We start from the raw sequence: 20667 nt of genomic DNA, 5'->3' as shown, positions 1-20667 counted from the left end.
GATTACTTTATCTACTTTGTATATTCTAATACAAAACTTGGGGAGATTTTTGACTTGTAAAACAGGATTGCCGAATAAAAAGTAATGTATTTACTTGATAGTTTTACCTAAATAATAAGATAGAAGGGTACTTCTGATCATGTCAGGGGTGCCTGGAATTCATCTGTGCACCCCAATTGAAGGGTCTTTTAGTTTTCTCTTCCCAATTTGTCCTTAGTGATATCACATGTTACTCTTCATTTATGTGAACCCCAAGATGAAATGCATTTTAGCTTTTTGAAACTTTCCCAGTTTGTCCCTAGTAATTTGCTATTTTCTTGTCTCTTTATAGCAGTAAGAAGTTCAAAGAGTTCAGTTTCTCTCCCCCACCCTGGCCCTGAGGCCCTGACCACCTGGCTGTTTTGTCAATTTGCAGAAGATACTGACAGGCATGAATCATGTAATCCGAGGAGACCATTTGAGAGAGCAAGCCCCTGAGCAAACCGACTTGTGTTAATGCAGGGTGGGAGGGAGAAAGAGAGATTTGGAAACAATGTTTAGGTATTTGCCTAAAATTTGCATGCTTTACATAGAAGAAAACATCAATAATGGGTCGGCCTTGGAGAATAAATATTTGGAAACAAATACCCTTTTTTCACTATCATCATCAGTCACTTTGACTTCCTCCTACTAGATGTAGATGAGTTTGTCAGATCAATAATGCTATCTGGCTTGGAAACTGCTCGAGCTTCAGTTCAATAGTTTCAGTTCATTGTTCGTCTTCCCAGGTATGATAGGAACCAGGATTTAACGTTTTATAGCCACTGGAGAATCTTATACTAATATTATAAAATGAAATTACTATTCTTAATTAGTAATTTGTTTTGCAAATGCCATTAGTAATTTTTAATTGCAATCATAATATAAGCCTATTTTTACCCTTTCCCTTTGGGAAATGAAAAGAACAGGGAGCTTAGTCCAAGCCAGAAATGGGCCGAACCCATTCAATGCCGGCCCTTTCTTGAAGCTAATAAAGCCCAAAAATAAACATTCCATTTTGGTATTCGTCAGACACTTTATCCGACGACGTTTTGATCAATTTCAATTATTTCTAATTTCTTCAGGAAAGAAAAGGACTGAAAAAAACGTAAGACGTTCGTCGTTTCAACGACTTTTTAGTTCATTTTCGTCGTGTCAACTTACTTTCGCTCTAAAATACGCGGAAGTCAAAAGTTTCCTTCCCGACCCGATCCTCGCATCAAATCTCGGACACCCAAAAATCAGAAAAATCAGATTTGGATTTAGCTGCTTGTTTTTTGGGGGGAATTGAATTAGAATGGGGACTCCAGAATTCCCAGATCTTGGAAAGCATTGCAGCGTTGAAGATTGTAAACAGATTGACTTCTTGCCTTTCACTTGCGATCGTTGCCGCCTGGTATGTTCCCTCAATCGATTTCTCCTTTCTGGGATTTTCTTTTGATTTTTTTATCCAATCTGTGTGAGGTTGGTTTGGCTTGATGCTACTGCTCTTAAATTCATTCTCCTTTTGCCCAAATCATATTCGTGGCAATAAAATCGGAACCTTTCAAATTTTCCAGGTTAGCTTTGGTGTCTTGGTCATATTGGAGTCGTTGCAGTTTCGCACTTAGATTTATAATGGGCAATATCCCCTGTTTGTCTTGATGTTAATGCTTGTTTCCCTGGATTCTGTTTGAAATAGAAAATCCAAACCAACTTGCCTGTTTCTTTTAAGAAATTGCATCTAATATCAGTAATTCCAGTGGCCATCTTAGAATGTTTTAGGTAATTCAGAGGCGATTTAGGCTCCATCTGGTCGTTGCTTCTCGTTTTTTGTAATTTGCTTTGTGCTTCTTAAATTGTTTCTAAAAAGTTTAAGCTAAATCGTAATTGATTAGTAATGAGGGAATTACGGGAAGGAAACACGAATTCCAACGTAGTTTTTCTACTATACAAAAGTGAAATCTATTTTGTTAATTCAAAGAAAATTGTGTTCTTAATTTTGAATTCTTCGAAAATATTGTTTGCTTTTGTATCCAACACACCCTTTCTCTTGGAAGTAAAAAGCAAGTAGGAAAAGCAACAATCAAATGAACTTTGGACATTGACTGAAACATGCTAATCATATTGCTTCTTTCGCTTAGTATCCAATCTATTAGTTGTCAATAAATTCTAAGCTATTATTGTAATATGTCTGCTAAGCTGAGAACTATAGGCCTCATGTATTACACCTTTGCTTGTTATTTGATTGCTATGTAGTTTCTCTGCTTCTGTTCGTATGAAAGATGTTAGTTTTTAGAACCAGTACTTCCAAAAGTTAATTTCAAGCAAAAGCTTGAAGTTTGCTTTTAATGATTTTCGGTGTAATGAATTGTTGATGTGCAACCAGTTACTGTGTTAAATACTTTTCGTAAAATTTCCTCCTTTTTTATTCCAGTTGAATATAATGAATCTTCCAACAGGTCTTTTGCCTAGAACATCGAAGCTACATTAAGCATAGCTGTCCAAAGGCTGATAAAAAAGATGTTACTGTTGTTATATGTCCACTATGTGCGAAAGGTGTTCACTTAATTCCTGATGAAGATCCAAACATCACTTGGGAGACACATGTTAATACTGAATGTGATCCATCAAACTATGACAAAGTCACAAAGAAGAAAAAATGCCCAGTTCCTGGCTGTAGGGAAGTCTTGACATTCTCAAACACAATCAAGTGTAGGGACTGCACTATAGACCATTGCTTAAAGCACCGTTTTGGGCCTGACCACAATTGTCCTGGACCTAAGAAACCTGACTCAGGTTTTCCATTTATGGGTCTTTTGAGCAGGAGTAGAAAAGAAGAATCAAAACCCAACCGAGCTCCAGCCACATCTTCAACTAATTGGGCTACAAGCTTTCGTAATGCAGCATCAACCGTTCGAGCCACAGCTGAAGCAAGCATGACAAAATTGAGTAGTGAGCTTAGTCAAAAATGGCAAATTGCAAGGGATGGAGCGGGGTTGAGTGGCAGCAGCAGCAGCAGCAGCAACGGGAGCACAGCTCAAGTAGAGGAGTGCCCACAATGTGGAGCAAAGTTTTCCTCAGTTACAACACTGGTGGAGCATGTGGAGAAGGTACATGAAAGGAACAACCAGTCTCGAGTCTTTAAGATGTCTATTGACGTATGCCCCAGGTGTAGCAAAGGGTTTTGTGATCCAGTGGCCCTTGTAGAGCATGTTGAGAGGGATCATTGTGGCACTTCGAAAGCTTAAAATTATTTGGCTGCAAATTGTGAAGGGCATACTGCTGGTAAAGTAATTGTATCATGTTGTATTGCTTTCATTTTTACCTTTAAATCAAACGCCAACCCACATTTGAGAACTTGTCTTCCGATTAAATGATTTTTCAGCATTCAAATTTTTTTGAGTTTCATGTAACAATGTAAACTTTAAGGTTAAATACAAGTTCGTATGGGAATACAGCAAGATGGTGTTGATAGCCAACCTTTCTTGTATCAAGTCGAATGATTTTAAGTTTTGAGGCCTTTATAATTTAAGCGTAGGATCACGAGACTTCCATGTTTTCCCTTCATTATAGTAATCCCTATTCTTTGAGATGATTACCTTCTCTCAATGGCGTGACAGCTGATATAAATTTTGTATAAAAGAGCTGCTTGTAAGGAGGAAACCTTTTATCAAAAACCAATTCACTTTGAGAGAATATTATCACTTACTAAGACAATCTTAAAATAGGATTCAACCTTCCATGGTAGTAGAAGACTTCATAAGAAAGACTAATAGATCTACTTTTTCTTGTCATTTTGCTGGAAAAGAGAAATTTTGTAGGGTATGTATATCCCAGCACAAATAAGTTGCAACAACCCCATGATAATTGTTGGAAATTATGTCTTGGTGGATGAATGCTTTTTAAAGCTTCAGAGTTCTTCACACGGGAAAACTGTATTACTAGCATAAGCATTACCCTTCTTTTTTTGGTTTGGTTTAAAATTGGAATGGCATTTGTATCATTTGATTGCTTTCGTGATTGTTATCTCGATTACACCTTGAGTTTGCTTAAAGCAACTGAGATCAATCAACTCAAGACCCTTGGAATGGGGTTTTTGGTTTTATCTTTATCCAGGTTAGTCAATCAAACCCAATGATGGTCTTAAAAAGAAGACAATTTAAAGAATAATTTGATTGAAATGAGGGAAGCCTTCTTTGAAAGGAAAACAAAGTGATGTTTACTTTAATCATTGTCTTTCAAAATGGGGAAAGGTTGAACCATAAAATACTAGTTTATCATTCATTATTTGATCCAAGAAAAGCAAAATGTTTTATCTCTTAAATAATTGCTTGGCAAAAGGATAAGATAAATCATTATTTTGCTATACTGTTATAAAGCTGCTACCTCCATTAGGATTAAATTATATAAAAAAAAAACTTTCAAATGTATCTATTATCCAAAATTACGAATAAAATAAAATAAAAAAGTGAATTGATTTAACTGATATAGCCTATCCTATGTCTAGTGTGGGCAAGGGTTAATAAGAGTAAGATAAGATAATTTTTATCTTATATCATGATTAGTGCAAACAATGTTTAGTGTGCGCAAGGATTAATAAGAGTAAGATAAGATAATTTTTATCTTGTATCATGATTAGTGCAAACTAGATCGAGGGTAGGATAAGATAATTTTTTTCATTGATAAATAGTAAGCTAAAAGTATTTATCATCAAATCTCAAAAGTATTAAAATAACCCTTTTTTTAAAAGAGAATTAAAATTGCAATTTAATCCTTCATTTTAATTGCACACCAATCCTATCCAGTATCCTACGCACCAAAATTACCTGCATAGGTTTTCTAGTACATGTTTTTAATAAGATATTTGAGATTATAAAATTAAAATTCATAGTAAATTGTTTTTAAATAATTATAAATACGAATAGAAATTATGATAGTAATTAAATATATTCGATATAAAAATGGATGAACAAATCAGTCAAAATGTGAAAAAAAAATAAAACAAGTGACACAATAAATATGAAAAAGACCAAAGACGTGCCGGTAATTAACGGTCATCATGTGCCAAGAAGAAGACAGAAGAGCACGTTCGTGCGGAAAACCAACATTATTAGCAATAATTAATGGAATATTTCTTTTTGTTATAAAAATAAAATTGGAAGGTAAATTCAAATCAAACGGCTGAAAATTTCTCTGAAAAAATAAATATAAATGTTACAGTGAAGTATGCAGTACGATTTGATGATACACAAGGGCCCACATAATGAAACCGTTGAATGTGTAGCAAATATTTAAGTATTTATTGGGAGGCGGCAGGCTCCGGACTGATATCGCATTTAGAAAAAAAGAAATATTTTTTTATATATAAAGAATAGATTATTAAATTACATTACAGTACAGCTTTGGAATTTAATTTTAGCTTATATTTTTAGAAAAAGAGGGTAGTTGAATTTTGCGGTGTGGGGAATGCTGGAAACGCGGTAATTGTTTTGCATGGCTTAGACGGATTTCCAGCCTCTGCTCTGCTCTTTCTGGCATTGATCCGAGGTAACTTTGAAGTTTTTGGTTTTGATCAAAAACCCCATTTTTTATCATTAATTTCCCACTCGTTTTATTAAATTTTGCATTTTCTAGATTCCCTTTTGTAAATTTTTATGTACTCAATACAATTTTGTTGCTTTGTATCACATTTTGATTCAACATTGAATTTTGTTGATACCCATTTGTTTTGTTGAAGTCTTAATCCAGATTTTGACAGCAGTCACTCATAGTTTGATCAAAGTTTATAAACCCAAATGTCGGATTGTTATCATCCACCTTATATTTCTTAGTTTTTAGTTTGGTTTGATTGGGAGGTTAAAAAGTTGTGACACCAAGATTGTTGTCTACAGGCTGGTGGTTGGATTTGAGAGGTATCCCGTTTGTTTTCATGCTCTTCTTTCCCTTCTGGGCGTTGAAGTCCAAGTTTTTGATTGATTTTGTAGGGAAAGAAAGCAAAAATTTTTGAAGGATATTGAACATTTTTTAGCTATTTTTTATAATTCCAATTCCGGACAAAAAAATTTAAAATGAGCTCAATCTCTGGAGTGATTTCGAGGCAAGTGTTGCCTGCATGCGGTAGCCTATGTTTCTTTTGCCCTGCAATGCGTGCAAGGTCCAGACAGCCTGTGAAAAGGTATAAGAAGCTGATTGCAGAAATATTTCCTCGTAATCAGGTTTGTGCTTTTCAATTTTCTTTCTTTCTTTTTTATTGGTAATTTTACATGTTCTTATTGTTGTAATATACGGCTCATCATATTTTTTTTTGTTAACTGCTGAAGATCAACTTAAGACAAAGACGCAAAGTTAAGTTAGCTCATGCTTGTTTATGTGGTAGGGCTTGATTGTATTTTACCAGTTCCAGAACATTTGTGTAAGGGTTACTTTATAATGCAACCTAGCAGGTGGCCAAAGTCGAGTAACAGATCAAATAGAACTAATGCAATTCAAGCATTAAATATGGTTTAGATATGCAAACATTAGTCATATGGCTCAAATTTATTTATTTTAAGCATTCTCTAACTATATTGTGGATGGATTTGCAGCTTTAGGATTTTGTGTCTTTTAAAGATTTTTTCGTTCCACATTATTTATCAAATAATTTGAACTTTTTATCTTCTGATAGGAGGAAGGACCTAATGATCGCAAGATAGGGAAACTATGTGACTATGCTTCAAAAAATCCTTTACGCATCCCAAAGGTACAATATATTTGCAAGCTTCAAGATAATGACTTTGATGTGATTAATGATATTTTTGAAATCTTACTGTGTCATACTTGTGCATGCATTTGTTATTCAATTAGAGATTGTTAGAATCTTAATGCTTATTGATAACATACATGTTGATATCTGGTTGTGACAAATGCCACTACTTTTTGCACTGGTTTTATGAATTTCATAAAATTTTTCATAACATTCATTGAGAACATAGAATTCAAATAAATTATGATGAGTATGAGAAGAACTCACAGCAAAAATTAGAAGTTTTTGACAAATAATTTTCAGGTTTTAATTTGGTTTTATGGCCAACTGAAAACCTGTAGGGGAAGCTTCTACTCTTGCAGCAGATGGTCTTCAATAGTCAATGGAAAGACATGCTGCAAATGGAACATGTTTGTGAAATCAGATAGGGAAACTCAGAAACCTTCAAAGGTTAAAAGTATAGATGTGTCAAGCTTTGTATTTCGGAAAAGCTAGAGCTTAACTCTTTGTTTTGAAAAAATGGAACCTGAGTTTAGATGAATCTTTGAAAACAATTTGACAGCCTGGCATGATCAGATCAAAAAGTAAGCAATTATTTTGGAAAGAGACTTTTGATAGGCTGCATCGAATGATATATTGGTGATTAAACTGAGCCAAAGTGTCAACTGAAACACAGTGACACCAAGTTACGTACTGAATGTCAACTGGAAAATCATTTTATGAAGACTGTCAAGATTTAACAGTAGTATAGTGTTTGGTCATATGCATCATCATTATATCTATACATGCCTATCAGTTATATGGTCTGATCCAAATTAGTTGTATATAAACTATTTGATGCTTCCATTATATTGATAAAATCCTCACAACTATCCTCTCTGCCATTGCATGTAAGTATTTTCCTGTCATGGTGTGTGGTGATAAAATACCTATTAAAGTATCTTGAAAATTAAATATTCTAATGGTGTAAGAGAGGATTTAGTTAGCATTTTGTGTTACATTTTTTCTGGTCATGCTCATCTCTATTGATTGGAATGAAGATTTTTTTTTTCCTGCAATATGCACATATTACGTGTAGTTATTTATGTTCATCATTCTTATCACGGGTTCTTGCAAATTTTATGACCAGATCAGTAATTCCCTTGAGCAAAGGTGTTACAAGGAATTGAGAAACGAGAATTTTCAATCAGCGAAAATTGTGATGTGTATTTACAGGAAATTACTGGTCTCTTGTAAGGAGCAAATGTGAGTTATTGGGTTGCAAAATTTATGGGTTTGTATCTCACTGTTTTATGGATCAAGTGAATACTGTTGCGTCATGAGATCTTTTCCTTTTTTTTATTTGTCTTTTCGCTCCCTTTCTAAGTGATTTTGTTATTCTATCTTTTTTTAATGACCTTTAAAAAGAAACAAAGAAACTTTATTCTCCAAATTCTAATAAATTCTTTTGTAGTGCATTGTTCAGATTAGAGAACAAGTCTATTTCAACAAGGAAAATACTCCTGATTCAATAATGAAAACACCCCCTGTCATTAACTTAAGTTCTAAACAAAATTAGGTTGGATGGTATTAGTTAAACTCATAACAAAATGCTTAAAGAACTAATGATATGAAAAATGACCATACTTTTTTTGTCTGCAAGTTACAGAACACCCTTTGTAGAACTTAATAATGGAGTCAAATTTGGAGATGGGGGAATGGATCATTATGATTAACAAGTTTAATGAGCTGACTAGATATTGTAGCTAATTGCAAGTTTCATGGCAATGCAAGACATTTTTCTATCATATAGTCTATAGATATGATACTTTTGTTGACTGAAACTTGTTATACCGTTATGGAGTCTTCCCTGGAATTCTTGAGCTTGGGGCATGGAATTTATTGATATTAAGTGTTTGTATTATTTATATTAGTAAAGATGTAAGTGATATGTCTCTTGATCAATTTCAATTGCTAAAAAAAGAGTCAGCATTTGGATAATGCTCTAAAGCTTGAGTGCTCACATCAGTCATGTTCAACCTTTTACCAAAAGATAGAAACATCAGATTGTAATTTCAAGGGTAAAATCTCAAGTTCATGTGATGAAATTGATTTTAATTTGCTTTCTACTTGTAGTTTTTCCCTGAACTCACTTGATTTCTGATTATCAATAATTTTATAGGACTCTATTTGCTAGTAGCTTACTGAGCATTATACAGACTCTGCTGGATCAAACACGGCAGGATGAAATGCGAATTATGGGATGTCAGACTCTTTTTGACTTTGTGAATAATCAGGTTGGTGCTTTAGGCATCACTTGTATGCTTCTTTTGTTATGAAGAATGAATTTTTAGTTTCTAATATTTTATTTTTAAAAGTTAGTAGGTGGACAATGACAGGAAACTTCAAACTCATTTTATCTTTACCAAAATTTGCAGAAGGATGGTACTTTCATGTTTAACTTAGAAGGCTTTATTCCAAAACTCTGTCAGTTAGCTCAAGAAATTGGAGAAGGTGAAAGGGAAAGAAAACTATGTTCAGCAGGGCTGCAAGCACTTTCCTCAATGGTATTTATTCATGTGGCTGCTCTTCTTTTGAAATGCATGATTATGTCAACTTTTAGTTGGGTTTTTGGGAAATAGATGATAAAAGAGAACCTTAAATCGTATAACTTGTACTAACAATTGTATGGGCTCTGGAAAAGCTATATATATATAATGCAGCCAATAAATGAGCTTTGGTGGAATAATGCTGACATATGGCATTTTTTTTTTTGGCAATTTATTTTGCATGAATCTGGGCATTCCTGTGAGGCTAACTTCTTAGAATGATGGAAGTACACTCCCTTCACAAGTAATCAAGATTTAGTGTTAGTGCAATCTTTACTATTACAGACTGAACTCCTAATAGTTTGGATCTAGGCTGTTTCAGTGAGGCTAACTTCTTAGAGTGATGGAAGGACTTCCTTCGCAGTAAGCAAGATTTTGTTATAACACTCTTTTGTATTACTTATTGGAACTCCTAATAGTAGTTAATTGAAGTAGACAACACAATTGATATTGTTTATTTATTTGTTTTGTTCTTTTTCTTGGGGGGGGAGGGTCCTTATTCTTTTTCCAGTTCCAGTGGAGTGCTTAAAAAAGTAGGAAGAGAGAGTATGGAGTAAAAACTTCAATATTCTTGGATACCTGCCAGGTGATCTAGCCTTTACCATGGTCATTGCATATTGGGTCAATCTCAGTTATGGTGTGTCAAATGGGCTGTATGCTCAAGCTTATTTATGAGATCAAGTCTCATTACTACTTCAAGCTCGTTTTGAATACTGAGCTTGAGGTCACTTTTTAGCTCATGATTGAAGTGATCAAATTTCACTTAATTTTTCTCACATAAAACAAAGTCAATGAATGTTTAAATCTTTATTTCTAAAATGATTTATAGATTTTAATAGGTAGATATAAGGATTCAGTATATGCCAAAATATCCCATGTTAACGCATTCCTATAATAACATTCTGAATGAAGAAACTCAAAAAAGAAAAGTGTAAAACATCCAAATTAAAAACTAATCCCAAACAAAAGCATTGGAATAATGACAGGTTAGACAATCACATTAAAAAATCAAGCTTGAGAAGGGGATAACAAATATAGAAACCCTCTTACATTATTTTAAATAGCACTTGTTATTTTTATCCCTGTAAACAAACTTATAAGTGACCTATAAACTAACTTCTGGTGAGCTTGGAAATGAGTTTGAAAATTAAATGAGCTGTTCACAAACTTATGCAAGCAAAGAACCCTTGTGCTCAGGCTTGTCATTTATTAAATGAATTTAGAAATCAAGCTCAAATCCATGTATTTAGCTTAATAAAAGTGGTTAAACAAGCTAAAATCAAGCTAGGTTTTAACCAGTTCGCTTGCTGATCTGTTTCCTTGTGACCTTAGACAATAAATTTGTTTTGGCACATATGATGATTCCAAACTGAAGATGGAAGGAGTTTAACCAGTTGACCTTGAGGAATAACAACTATTAGGCCAAGTTTGGGTTCTTTACAGCCTTAGGCTAAATAAGTGGTATAAAAATGGCACAAGTAAGAACAGAAGTGATATTCTGTTATTCCTGCATTTAATCTTCTTCTGATGTGTTTTTGTCATGATTCTTTTTAATCCAATACTATATGCATGACAGGGCTCTTTTTACTTCTTTTTTTCTATGTTTCCTTCCAAGAAAGAAAAAAAGGAAGAGAGAATAGAAAGAAGTCTTGGGTGGCTATTTTTGGCTATTCAAAATGCAAGTTTTTATTATTTCAATCTTGGATTGTTTGGACACTAGTAACTGTGTGTCATGATTTTCATAATAGCATAAAATACTTTAAGAGGAAATGGTTTTAGTAAATGTTATAAAATAATTTCTCCATTGTTCCACTATAAAAATGGTTTTCCCTTATGCTTGATGTAAGTTCAGAACACTAATTTGTTTTCTCTAATTACCATAAAGCTCTTCTTTGAAACCAATATTGTTAATCTATCATACAATTATAAGGCGAAATTATTAGTATATCTTCACCAGGGTTACTCTATTTTCTGCATTTGGTTGTTAGCAAGACATTACAGATTCGGTACTTTTTGACATGTTGAATGGTAATATTTGAAATTGACAAAACAAACTGATCTTATAATGTATGCCATGTATAAGTCACTGAGTTGATTGCTCTCCACGAGTCATTATATATCTCTAAGCTTGTAATTTCACTGCAAGTTTTGATGCATCATGTAGCATTATGGGGTCCATTAAGCATATGTCAATCCATTTACTTTGATTGAATGCCTTCAAGGTTCACCTCAAAGCATCTTTCTCACAAGAATCAAGGCTATAATGTTTTCCGTTTCACAATTATTTCTTTCCTCCATACAGTTTACATTTTCTCGATGTCTGCATTGTCTATATAAGTATCCTAATTCATGTTCAATTATCCTTTTTTTTTTGTGTAGATTTGGTTTATGGGTGAACACTCTCACATTTCAGTGGAATTTGACAATGTAAGCAGATTCCTTCTTGTTTGAATATCTGCAAGTTTATTGCTCCGTTATCCATTAATTTATTTTCTTCATTGCCCATATTTGCATGTTTTCTGTAATAGTGATAGATTTCATTTATAAAATCTCAATTGAAGTGATTCACGATTTCTGAACTGGGCAAAGCAGCTACCTTAAAAGTATCTTTTATTGTTCTTTTATATACCAAGTCTTATGTGCAAATCAAAATTCTGGCTATTTCCATTTTTGTTTCCATAGTATTTTCATTGGTGGTGAATATGGTGTACCAATATTTTGGTAAATACCATTTTCTTTTTAAAAAGAATTTTAAATCTCTAAATCTATATATTTACATAGAATTTCTTACAGAAGGATAATATGTTACTGGTAATAGTTGAATATAGATCATGACTACATTGTGATCACTGTAGATCCAACAATTGGTTAATGCCTCTATCCTAGTGTTGTACTGGAGTTAAATATACACAAGAAAGATACTGATGGATGCTGTTTTCTCCAGTACAATCTGCTGTGTTAGTGCCCTTAAATTTATTTGAGGCTATGAGTATAAGTGTCTTGCACTACTTTGCTTTGCTCTGGCCTCTGATCAACTACTTTGAGCACTTGGGTCTGTCTATTCCAGTAACCTGTGGTCTCTATATCGCAGTGAAACAAACTCATATGTATCCTATCCAAAAGATTACTCCAGTTGTGGCAAGACTGCTAAACCTTGCTTTCATTCTTCTTTTTAATTCCTCAAAATTTTAGTTAAATTTGGCTGATATTTCCTTAAACTTGTTAACATATATTCCCGAGAATTGTTTGGTCACATTTAGTGGAGTTGATTGCTTTCTTGCTTTAACTCTCTTCTTTTTTCCTGTTTCGTTAATAACATTTTACATGCAGCTGTATTGGTTAAGTAGCTACAATTTAATTGATCGGTTCTCGGAATTTTGGGAATGTTGTTTCATATCATTTTGCATTGAGGGCATTTTTCTACAATCAAACACAGATTGTTTCAGTAGTTGTGGAAAGTTATGGAGGCCCAAGGAAAAATTTAGAGAACCCTAATGGTGCCCAAAGTCGGTGGGTGCAAGAAGTGCTAAAAAATGAGGGTCATGTCTCTCCATCGCCAGATGTCCTCATAAGGGTTCCTTCTTGGGGGGCAATTGTGAACGACAAAGGAGAACCAAATGTCACAGCGTAATCTCATGAATCAAGATTCTGTGGATGCAATTTTGCGTTTTACTTATTTATTTATTTTAAACATTTAACTTGCAATAAGTTTCTTTATTTTTCTTCTGACAGGGAAGATGCCCAGAATCCCTGTTTCTGGTCCAGGGTTTGCTTACATAACATGGCAAACCTAGCAAAGGAAGCTACAACAACACGGCGTGTTCTTGAGTCTTTGTTCCGTTACTTTGATAAGGAAAACTTATGGTCCCTTCAAAATGGTCTTGCCTTTTCAGTCTTAAAGGATATTCAGCTTTTAATGGATAGTTCTGGTAGTCATTCATTTTTCAACACTCAACCTGTCTGAGCCTTTTTTCTGTTTTCTGATTTTATATTTTATTTTTTCTCAAATCATCTGTTTTCTGATTAATGTGCTTTTACTAAAAATTTGAATTGTAAAGAGAGACTAATGCTATTTGTTTTCTCATGTTTGCAGGGCAGAATACTCATTTTTTGCTGTCTGTATTAGTTAAGCATCTTGACCACAAAAATATCCTCAAACAACCTGACATGCAGCTTCAAATTATAGAGGTTACAGCCTCTCTTGCTGAACTTTCAAAAGCTGAGCCTTCTGTAGCAATACTTGGTGCAGTTAGTGATGTTATGAGGCATTTACGGAAGAGCATACATTGCTTACTTGATGATGCAACTATGGGAGCTGACATTATAAATTGGAACAGGAACTTTAAAGAAGCAGTCGATAATTGCCTTGTACAGTTAGCGCATAAGGTGGCACCCTTCTCTTGTTCTTGAGAAAATGTTATTAGAACTTGGTTTAGAAAAACATGTTCTAATCCTTCACATTTTTATTTTGAGTTTCTTTCCAGATCAAATAATCCAATGACTTTGCATTTTACTCCTGTGGTTTTCATTTTCTTGGATATTTCAAAATTGAGCTAGCTATTGTGAACAGGTTGGAGATGCAGGCCCAATTCTTGATGCTATGGCTGTAATGTTGGAGAACATCTCAAATATTACAGTTATAGCTAGAACTACGATCTGTGTTGTCTATCGTACTGCTCAAATTGTAGCATCAATTCCAAATCCATCCTATCTAAACAAGGTATTAATCATAATTATTAATTATTTTTTGTTCATGAACATTTCATAGTGTTGTCTGCAGTAATATTTTATTTACCTTTGTTATTTGGTGTTTTTTTGTTCCCATAGGCATTTCCTGAGGCTTTATTCCATCAATTACTCCCAGCCATGGTCCACCCTGACCATGAAACACGAATTGGAGCCCACCGTATCTTTTCGGTTGTTCTTGTGCCATCTTCAGTTTGCCCCCAACCATCCTCTGTTTCTCCTGTAACAATCAAAGGCTCTGGTATTCCAAGAACGCTTTCAAGAACTGTCTCTGTCTTTTCTTCTTCAGCTGCCCTTTTTGAGAAGCTAAGGAAAGATAAATCCTTTGCTAGGGAGAATGCTTGTCTAGAGAACAAAGGAAACATTGATAGTGAGGTGGAACTAAAAAACAGTAATAATGGGATCCTGAATAGACTGAAATCATCTTATAGTCGAACATACAGTTCAAGAAGTCCACCTATACCTTTGCCAACGGACGGAAATCCTCTAAGCAATTCGAATAAGCAATCTGTGAGTGTTTGGCGATCTCCTATCTTTCTATGTTTTCTTATTTACACTATCTTGGTTATGTCTCTCTTTATTGGCCCATTCTGTTTAATCTAGGTTTGGTCCTTGCACAAAATCTGGCTTGGCAAGCCCAGGCTTGATTTTTGCAGTTATTTTTATTTTTATTTGGACCTGATCCTGGTCCATAGCCTCTGGCTCTACCATCATGATAATGAACAAATTAATCAAAAAAAACTTTACGTCTATTGAAAAATGAGTTTTCTATCTTGGGTAGCTGAGGAATTACAGGGAAATTTTGGGTGATAAACTAGGTGGACTCTATGGGAGTAGAGAGAGAAAAGTAGCCTTAATTTGATATAGTAACTGCTTCATATCGTAACTATTGGAATGACTGCATCTTCTGAAGTTGTATTATAGATGGGCATAAACTTTGATTAGGAGAGGCACTAGCTTTATAGCAGATATTATAAGGAGGTGCAAGAGCTGACTTGTGCTGCAGTACTTGCTTTTTATCTATATGCTTAAAGCCCCTTGCCAAATGAATGGTTCAAATGATTAACCCTATGAATTGTTTGAGTGTGGTTTCATTTGTGATCTATTTTTGTATGACTATTTCTATTCATGAAACCTCAGGAGGCCAATTCCCTACGGCTCAGTAGCACCCAGATTAGTCTCTTGCTTTCATCAATTTGGGCACAGTCTATCTCTCCTGAAAATACACCACAAAACTATGAAGCGATTGCTCACACATACAGCCTTGTGTTGCTCTTCTCTCGAGCCAAGGTAATTGCTCAATTGATGTTACCTGAATGGCGTTTCTTTTACATGAGTTACTGATTTTGGGGACAGGTTTTTATAACTTGGATCTTGGTTCTCTTGTGATGGATATCTATGCTTATAGTGAATTTACATTATATATTCGGTAGTCCATTTCATGTGTCTGTCATCAAAGGCTAGTTCTTTTCTACTAGGACACACTTTGTATCCCAAACTTTTCAGAAACAAGTCTGATTAATCAAGTTTATGCTGCATAATTAGCTTCTAAACAAGGGGTAATTCTATCAGTCCTCTCATGCTCATCAAGCAATAGTGCTTATATTATGTTTCATGAAATTTATTGCAATGAACTCTGCTGATATTTGGGAGATTTTCCCTACAGCTCACCTAGGGAGGAGGATTTAGCCCCTCAAGGTTGGCTGGGTATGGCCTGGGGGTTATTTAGTCTTACTAGATGATTTTGATTGTATTTTGGGACCATCAGGAAATCTGTAAGTTATGTAGTTGAGGAAAAAATATGAGTAGTTTTCATTTTGTTTAGATATGTTAGTGCTACAGGTTTAAGTTAAGCAGTTAAGCTTGTCATTTTAGGGTGTAGGAACAAAAAAATATGGATAGTAGACTTTGTTTTATTGATGACATCTTTATCTTGTGGGCCTTTAAAGTTTGCCTTCTGTTGATCCTGTTAAACATCCAACCTAAAACCAATCAGCAACAGGTGGAGACACCCAACTACTGCAAATTCAAGACTTAACTTATGAAGTATGGCACCATATAACAGTCCCCTCACATGTAAGCCCAATACTAACAACCAAAACAAATGGGCCTAGCTTGTGGACAAACACATAAGGGGTGGCAAATAACAATAACGACAAATATATAACAAACTTAGGATCTGATACTATGTTAAGCATCCAACCTAACACCATGTAGCCATAGATGGAGAGGCCCAACTTGAACATAAAGCCATGGGAAATTTTGGACTTAATCAATGTTGGGTGAGACCATCTAATCTATACCTCTTTTTTACAGCTAGGGTATCTGGTTCATCTTCTTTTGTGGCTATTTACCTTTTCATAAGCCATGAATGCTACCTAGACTATTAGGGTCCCATTTTTGTATGATATAGACATATGTATATGTCATGTTTGAACCTAAGATCTTCAACTTTGCAAGCGATACATTTGTAAGTCATGGAGGGAACTTATTAGGTTTTAAGTTGTATCTTATTTGAAATGTATTTTTATAGTTGATCGTCTAAGTTGCTTATTGGCAAAAAAACTTCTTTGGTTAATTGTATCACTAGCATCTAACTTCTAATCCTGCTATTTCTGGGGTTTAATTTCTGTACTTTTATTGTTATGTAATGCAGAATTCTGGTAATAAGGCTCTTGTTCGTAGTTTCCAGCTAGCTTTTTCATTGCGAAGCATCTCTCTCAATGAAGGAGGTGAGTACCCGAGGCTGTAGCTGTCTTTGCAATCCCATGGCTTTTAATAATGTCTGCTTGCCCGCCTTTCTCTTTTATCAACTCCCCCCCTCCCCCCTGCAACAAAAATTAAAATGAAATAAATTAAGAAAAACAAATACTTTTAAGAAAATAAAACTAGAGGATTGGCATGTCTTTCATGGAAATGACAAAATCATTGTTTGTTCAATCTGTAACTATTGTAAACCTTAGTCTCATATGTTTAGTGTATACATGATGACACCAAGGTTTCTCTCCTTAAGAAGGAAAAAGGAAACAATAATTTTGACAGGTTGGAATTGTGAGAAGCTTTCTTAAAGACATTAGCTTGTTTGGCCTAGCTTTTTTCTAACTTAAAAGCTATTATGAAGCTCTTATGAAAAATAATAGCTTTTGAAATTAAGCTAAAGTTGTTTGGTAAATTTCTTTTTATAAGTTCTTTTTTATAAGTTTAATTTTTGTTAAAATTATCGTAGAAGGTATTTTTTTTTTTGAGAGGGTAATATTGTAATTATTTTTAACAAATAAAGATATTTTTGGAACAAAAATGAAAATTTCTTGTATTTTTAAAAGAAGAGAAGAAAAAGCTCCTCCTTGGAGCTTTTTTTTAAGCTCTTTTTTTAAAAATTTTGTTCTTAAAAAAAAAGCTGCTCTTTTTTTAAGAGCTTCTCAAAAAATAATGTTTGGCCTGACTTTTGCTTTTAAGAGGTAAATAAGCTGAAAAAAAGCTAGGCCAAACATGCACTAAATACTGAACCCAGTAGAAAATGCAGTGGATTTGTTCTTTTAAATCTTACTTTTAGATGAACTCACTTTTAAATGAAGCATTTTAACCCAACTGCCAGCTTGCCACATATGCAAGCCATAGTCAATCTTTGGCATGTTATCATTGGGATGACAGATCCTAAATTTTGATTCAAATTGAGAAATGGCCCAAATTTTGACTGTATGTGTTGCCTAATTGCACATTAACAAGTTCAAATGTAAAAACATGAAATAAGTTGGCTGATAATCTGTTGTAGTAAAATTATCTTCCAAATACATTTTGAGAACCTCTTATAATTTTTTTTGATGAATGCTGCATATGATATAGTGAGAGTGGTTCAGGAAGATGACTTAGTTCATTTATGATTAGATTTAGAACACAAGTCTTAAGAATAAGTGATACACCAAAGTAACTTTTTTATTTTTCTTTTTTTCCCTTTTCTTCGTTCCTTACATAGAAGGGAAGAAACAAGTTTTTTCTATTTTTCTAAAGAATTAAAGTAGGAAGGAAAGCAACTAATTTACATTCTGTTACTGTGGTGTCATCTCTTTAAGCCATAATTCCACTAATGCTGTAGGGCCACTTCCACCATCACGTCGTAGATCTCTTTTCACCTTGGCAACTTCGATGATCCTCTTCTCATCCAAAGCATTCAGTATTGTCCCTATTGTCTATTGTGCCAAGGTTGCTCTTACAGAAAGAATGGTATGGAACTTATCAGTCATGAAACCATCTCAGTACTTGCTTTTCCTTGCTAGTTTTTTCTGAAATATGTCTTGAAGTTTCTATATTTTCTATACAAAACATTTTCATCTTTTGTTGTTCCGAGTTTGTATGATACAAAGGAGCAAAGTAATTAATATCATGTAGATGTAAAGTAATGTCTTTATTTTCTTTTCTTCTACCTGCCTTCCATATTTTTTTTTATGGTGCTTGCCAAGGCAAAGAACCGGTAGCTCTGGGTTTTTTCAGTTGTTAAATAAACATCTCAAAACCAGATATCTTGTTTTCACTGGCATCATTCTATGATTAATTAGGTTGATCCATTTATGCGCTTGGTGGAAGATCGCAAGTTGGAGGCAGTTAACGCTGGTTCTGACCAGCCAACAAATGTTTATGGGTCTAAAGAAGATGATAATTTGGCTTTAAAGACTCTCTCGCAAATACAGATCACCCCAGAGCAACGTAGGGAAACCCTTGCTTCTGAGATCTTGAAAAGCTTGGGAAATTTGTCAGAAGTAAAGCTTTTTATCCCAAATGTTTGAGAATTTTGGACTCCAATTTATCATCAAAGAACTATTATTTTCTATTTTAATTTCCCTAAACTAATATCTGGTGACTCTTTTTAGCCTGAATTGTCCACTACACGGGCCCAGCTGCTAAATGAATTCTTGCCGGATGATGTGTGTCCACTGGGGGTCCAGTTGCCTATGGATGCACCACATAAAGTATATCAAGTTGACGTGGGAGATAATAAATCTATTAAGGAGGCAAATCTCCTAACAATGCCTTCCAAATTTTATCTATAAATGCTGGGAACTCATGTGATTTCATTTTGTTCAGCAGGAAGCTCCAATTTTCTCAACAGATAATTATGCTTTTCCAGAACCATTTGAAGGTCAAACCAAGGATAATTCAGAGTTGCCTGTGGAAATTCCAAATCTTTTGGATGTCAATCAACTTCTAGAATCAGTATGTCAGCTGTGTCATTCTTTTTTACTCTGTCTGAAACCACAAGGGACACCTTTTACATCCTCTATTAAAGAAATTTTATTTTGAGAACTGTCTCATATTTCATAACATTAGTACCATGAGGCTAAATGGTGATAGCCATAATTTATTTTGTGAGATGGAACACATAATTGTTTGCTTTATTTGCATAGGTGTTGGAAACAGCACATCAATTTGGAAGAAGTTCCATCTCCACCGGACCTGACATGTCTTACAAGGAAATGGCCCATCATTGTGAGGCACTCCTAACAGGGAAGCAGAAGAAGATGTCTGATTTGATGAGTGCCCAACTGAGACAAGAAAGCTTGATTAGCTTATCTTTTCAACATCCTGATAATGAGACAAAGCAGGTAGCCTCCAATTCCTGTGTCAATAGGGATTCACAAGGTCCTTGATTTAAGTGAATTTACGCATGCTACAATTATCATGCTTGTTTATATGCACCATGAACATGCTTCTTGGCTTCCAAATTCTGTTTTGTTGTATGCAAGAACTATCTGAGTTTTGAGGCTCTAAGCGGGCAACAGGCTTGACTAAGCATCTAATATTCACAACCTAACTTAAAATGCAGGCTGGTCCTGTCCTTGAGCAAACTGGTAGTCCCAATCCATACAAACAATCAGTTGGCACTCTTCCAATGCTTTGTGCAACTGAGTACCAGAATCATCCCCTGTCCTTCAGGTTACCAGCCTCAAGTCCATATGATAACTTTCTAAAAGCTGCTGGTTGTTGATCCTGTAAAGGTATGGAGTCAGACTTTCAAAAACATCCAGCTATTGATCCAGCAGGACAAAAATATTCAACTCCTGTTAAGCTAAGGCTGAAAATGTACAATGCTTTTAAACTGGTGATTTTAAAGCTCAGAGGTTTCTCAGATGCAACAGATCACTATCTTTGCTTCTTAGTGTGTGGAGTAAGGCCTGCATTGTGATTTAGATTGGTTGAGTCTGTAACTATTCTACATTCAATTCATTCATTCTTTTCCCTTTTCTTCCATTCTATATGAAGTTTCCAGAAGATGCCGAGAGGTCCCATCTCTTCATATTATAAGTAATTTATTTGTTTCTTATTCTTCCATCATTTTTATGGACGTGTGTAAAATATAAGTTGGGATCTCATTCATTTTGGGATATGAGAACCCATCTAATGGTAGAAATGGTACTTTGGATTCTTCTTCATGTACCAAGGAAAAATTTCACTCCTTGTATTGCTTACTTGGACATTTTGTTTGACCACCGACATAATTATTGCTTATGTTCAAGTGACTTGTTAGTAGATGGAAGGCACTAATGGGTTAATTGTACCAAGATTTGTTAAAAGAATCTTGAATTTCATCTTTTATTA

The 20667-nt window shown here is 34.5% G+C and overlaps 2 protein-coding genes across 5 annotated transcripts; both read left to right on the top strand.

Moving 5' to 3' along the window:
• Window positions 1112-3479, top strand: LOC18598971 (zinc finger AN1 and C2H2 domain-containing stress-associated protein 11). The gene is made up of 2 exons (XM_007028722.2): window positions 1112-1414; window positions 2460-3479. The coding sequence occupies exons 1-2, from the start codon at window positions 1316-1318 to the stop codon at window positions 3246-3248; spliced, it is 888 nt and encodes a 295-aa protein (XP_007028784.2). The 5' UTR covers window positions 1112-1315; the 3' UTR covers window positions 3249-3479.
• LOC18598970 lies at window positions 5330-20626 on the top strand. 4 transcript variants are annotated; one of them, XM_018121978.1, is made up of 20 exons: window positions 5330-5547; window positions 5892-6215; window positions 6665-6739; window positions 7872-7987; window positions 8904-9018; window positions 9160-9288; window positions 11710-11757; window positions 12767-12957; window positions 13063-13259; window positions 13424-13716; window positions 13901-14050; window positions 14158-14586; window positions 15217-15366; window positions 16733-16808; window positions 18170-18297; window positions 18630-18830; window positions 18942-19082; window positions 19156-19284; window positions 19476-19673; window positions 19895-20626. In XM_018121978.1, the coding sequence occupies exons 2-20, from the start codon at window positions 6069-6071 to the stop codon at window positions 20054-20056; spliced, it is 3075 nt and encodes a 1024-aa protein (XP_017977467.1). In that variant the 5' UTR covers window positions 5330-5547; window positions 5892-6068; the 3' UTR covers window positions 20057-20626. The 4 variants fall into 4 exon arrangements, with proteins under 4 accessions (XP_017977467.1, XP_017977470.1, XP_017977469.1 ...); XM_018121981.1 differs by having other exon boundaries at window positions 5331-5547; window positions 18942-19040; window positions 19159-19284; XM_018121980.1 differs by having other exon boundaries at window positions 5331-5547; window positions 18942-19040.

The sequence above is a fragment of the Theobroma cacao genome, chromosome 5 (genome assembly GCF_000208745.1).
Source record: "Theobroma cacao cultivar B97-61/B2 chromosome 5, Criollo_cocoa_genome_V2, whole genome shotgun sequence".
NCBI classification, from domain to species: Eukaryota; Viridiplantae; Streptophyta; class Magnoliopsida; order Malvales; family Malvaceae; genus Theobroma; species Theobroma cacao.
The sequence above is the reverse complement of the archived record's forward strand: the minus strand, read 5'-3'. Positions and strand labels throughout refer to the sequence as shown.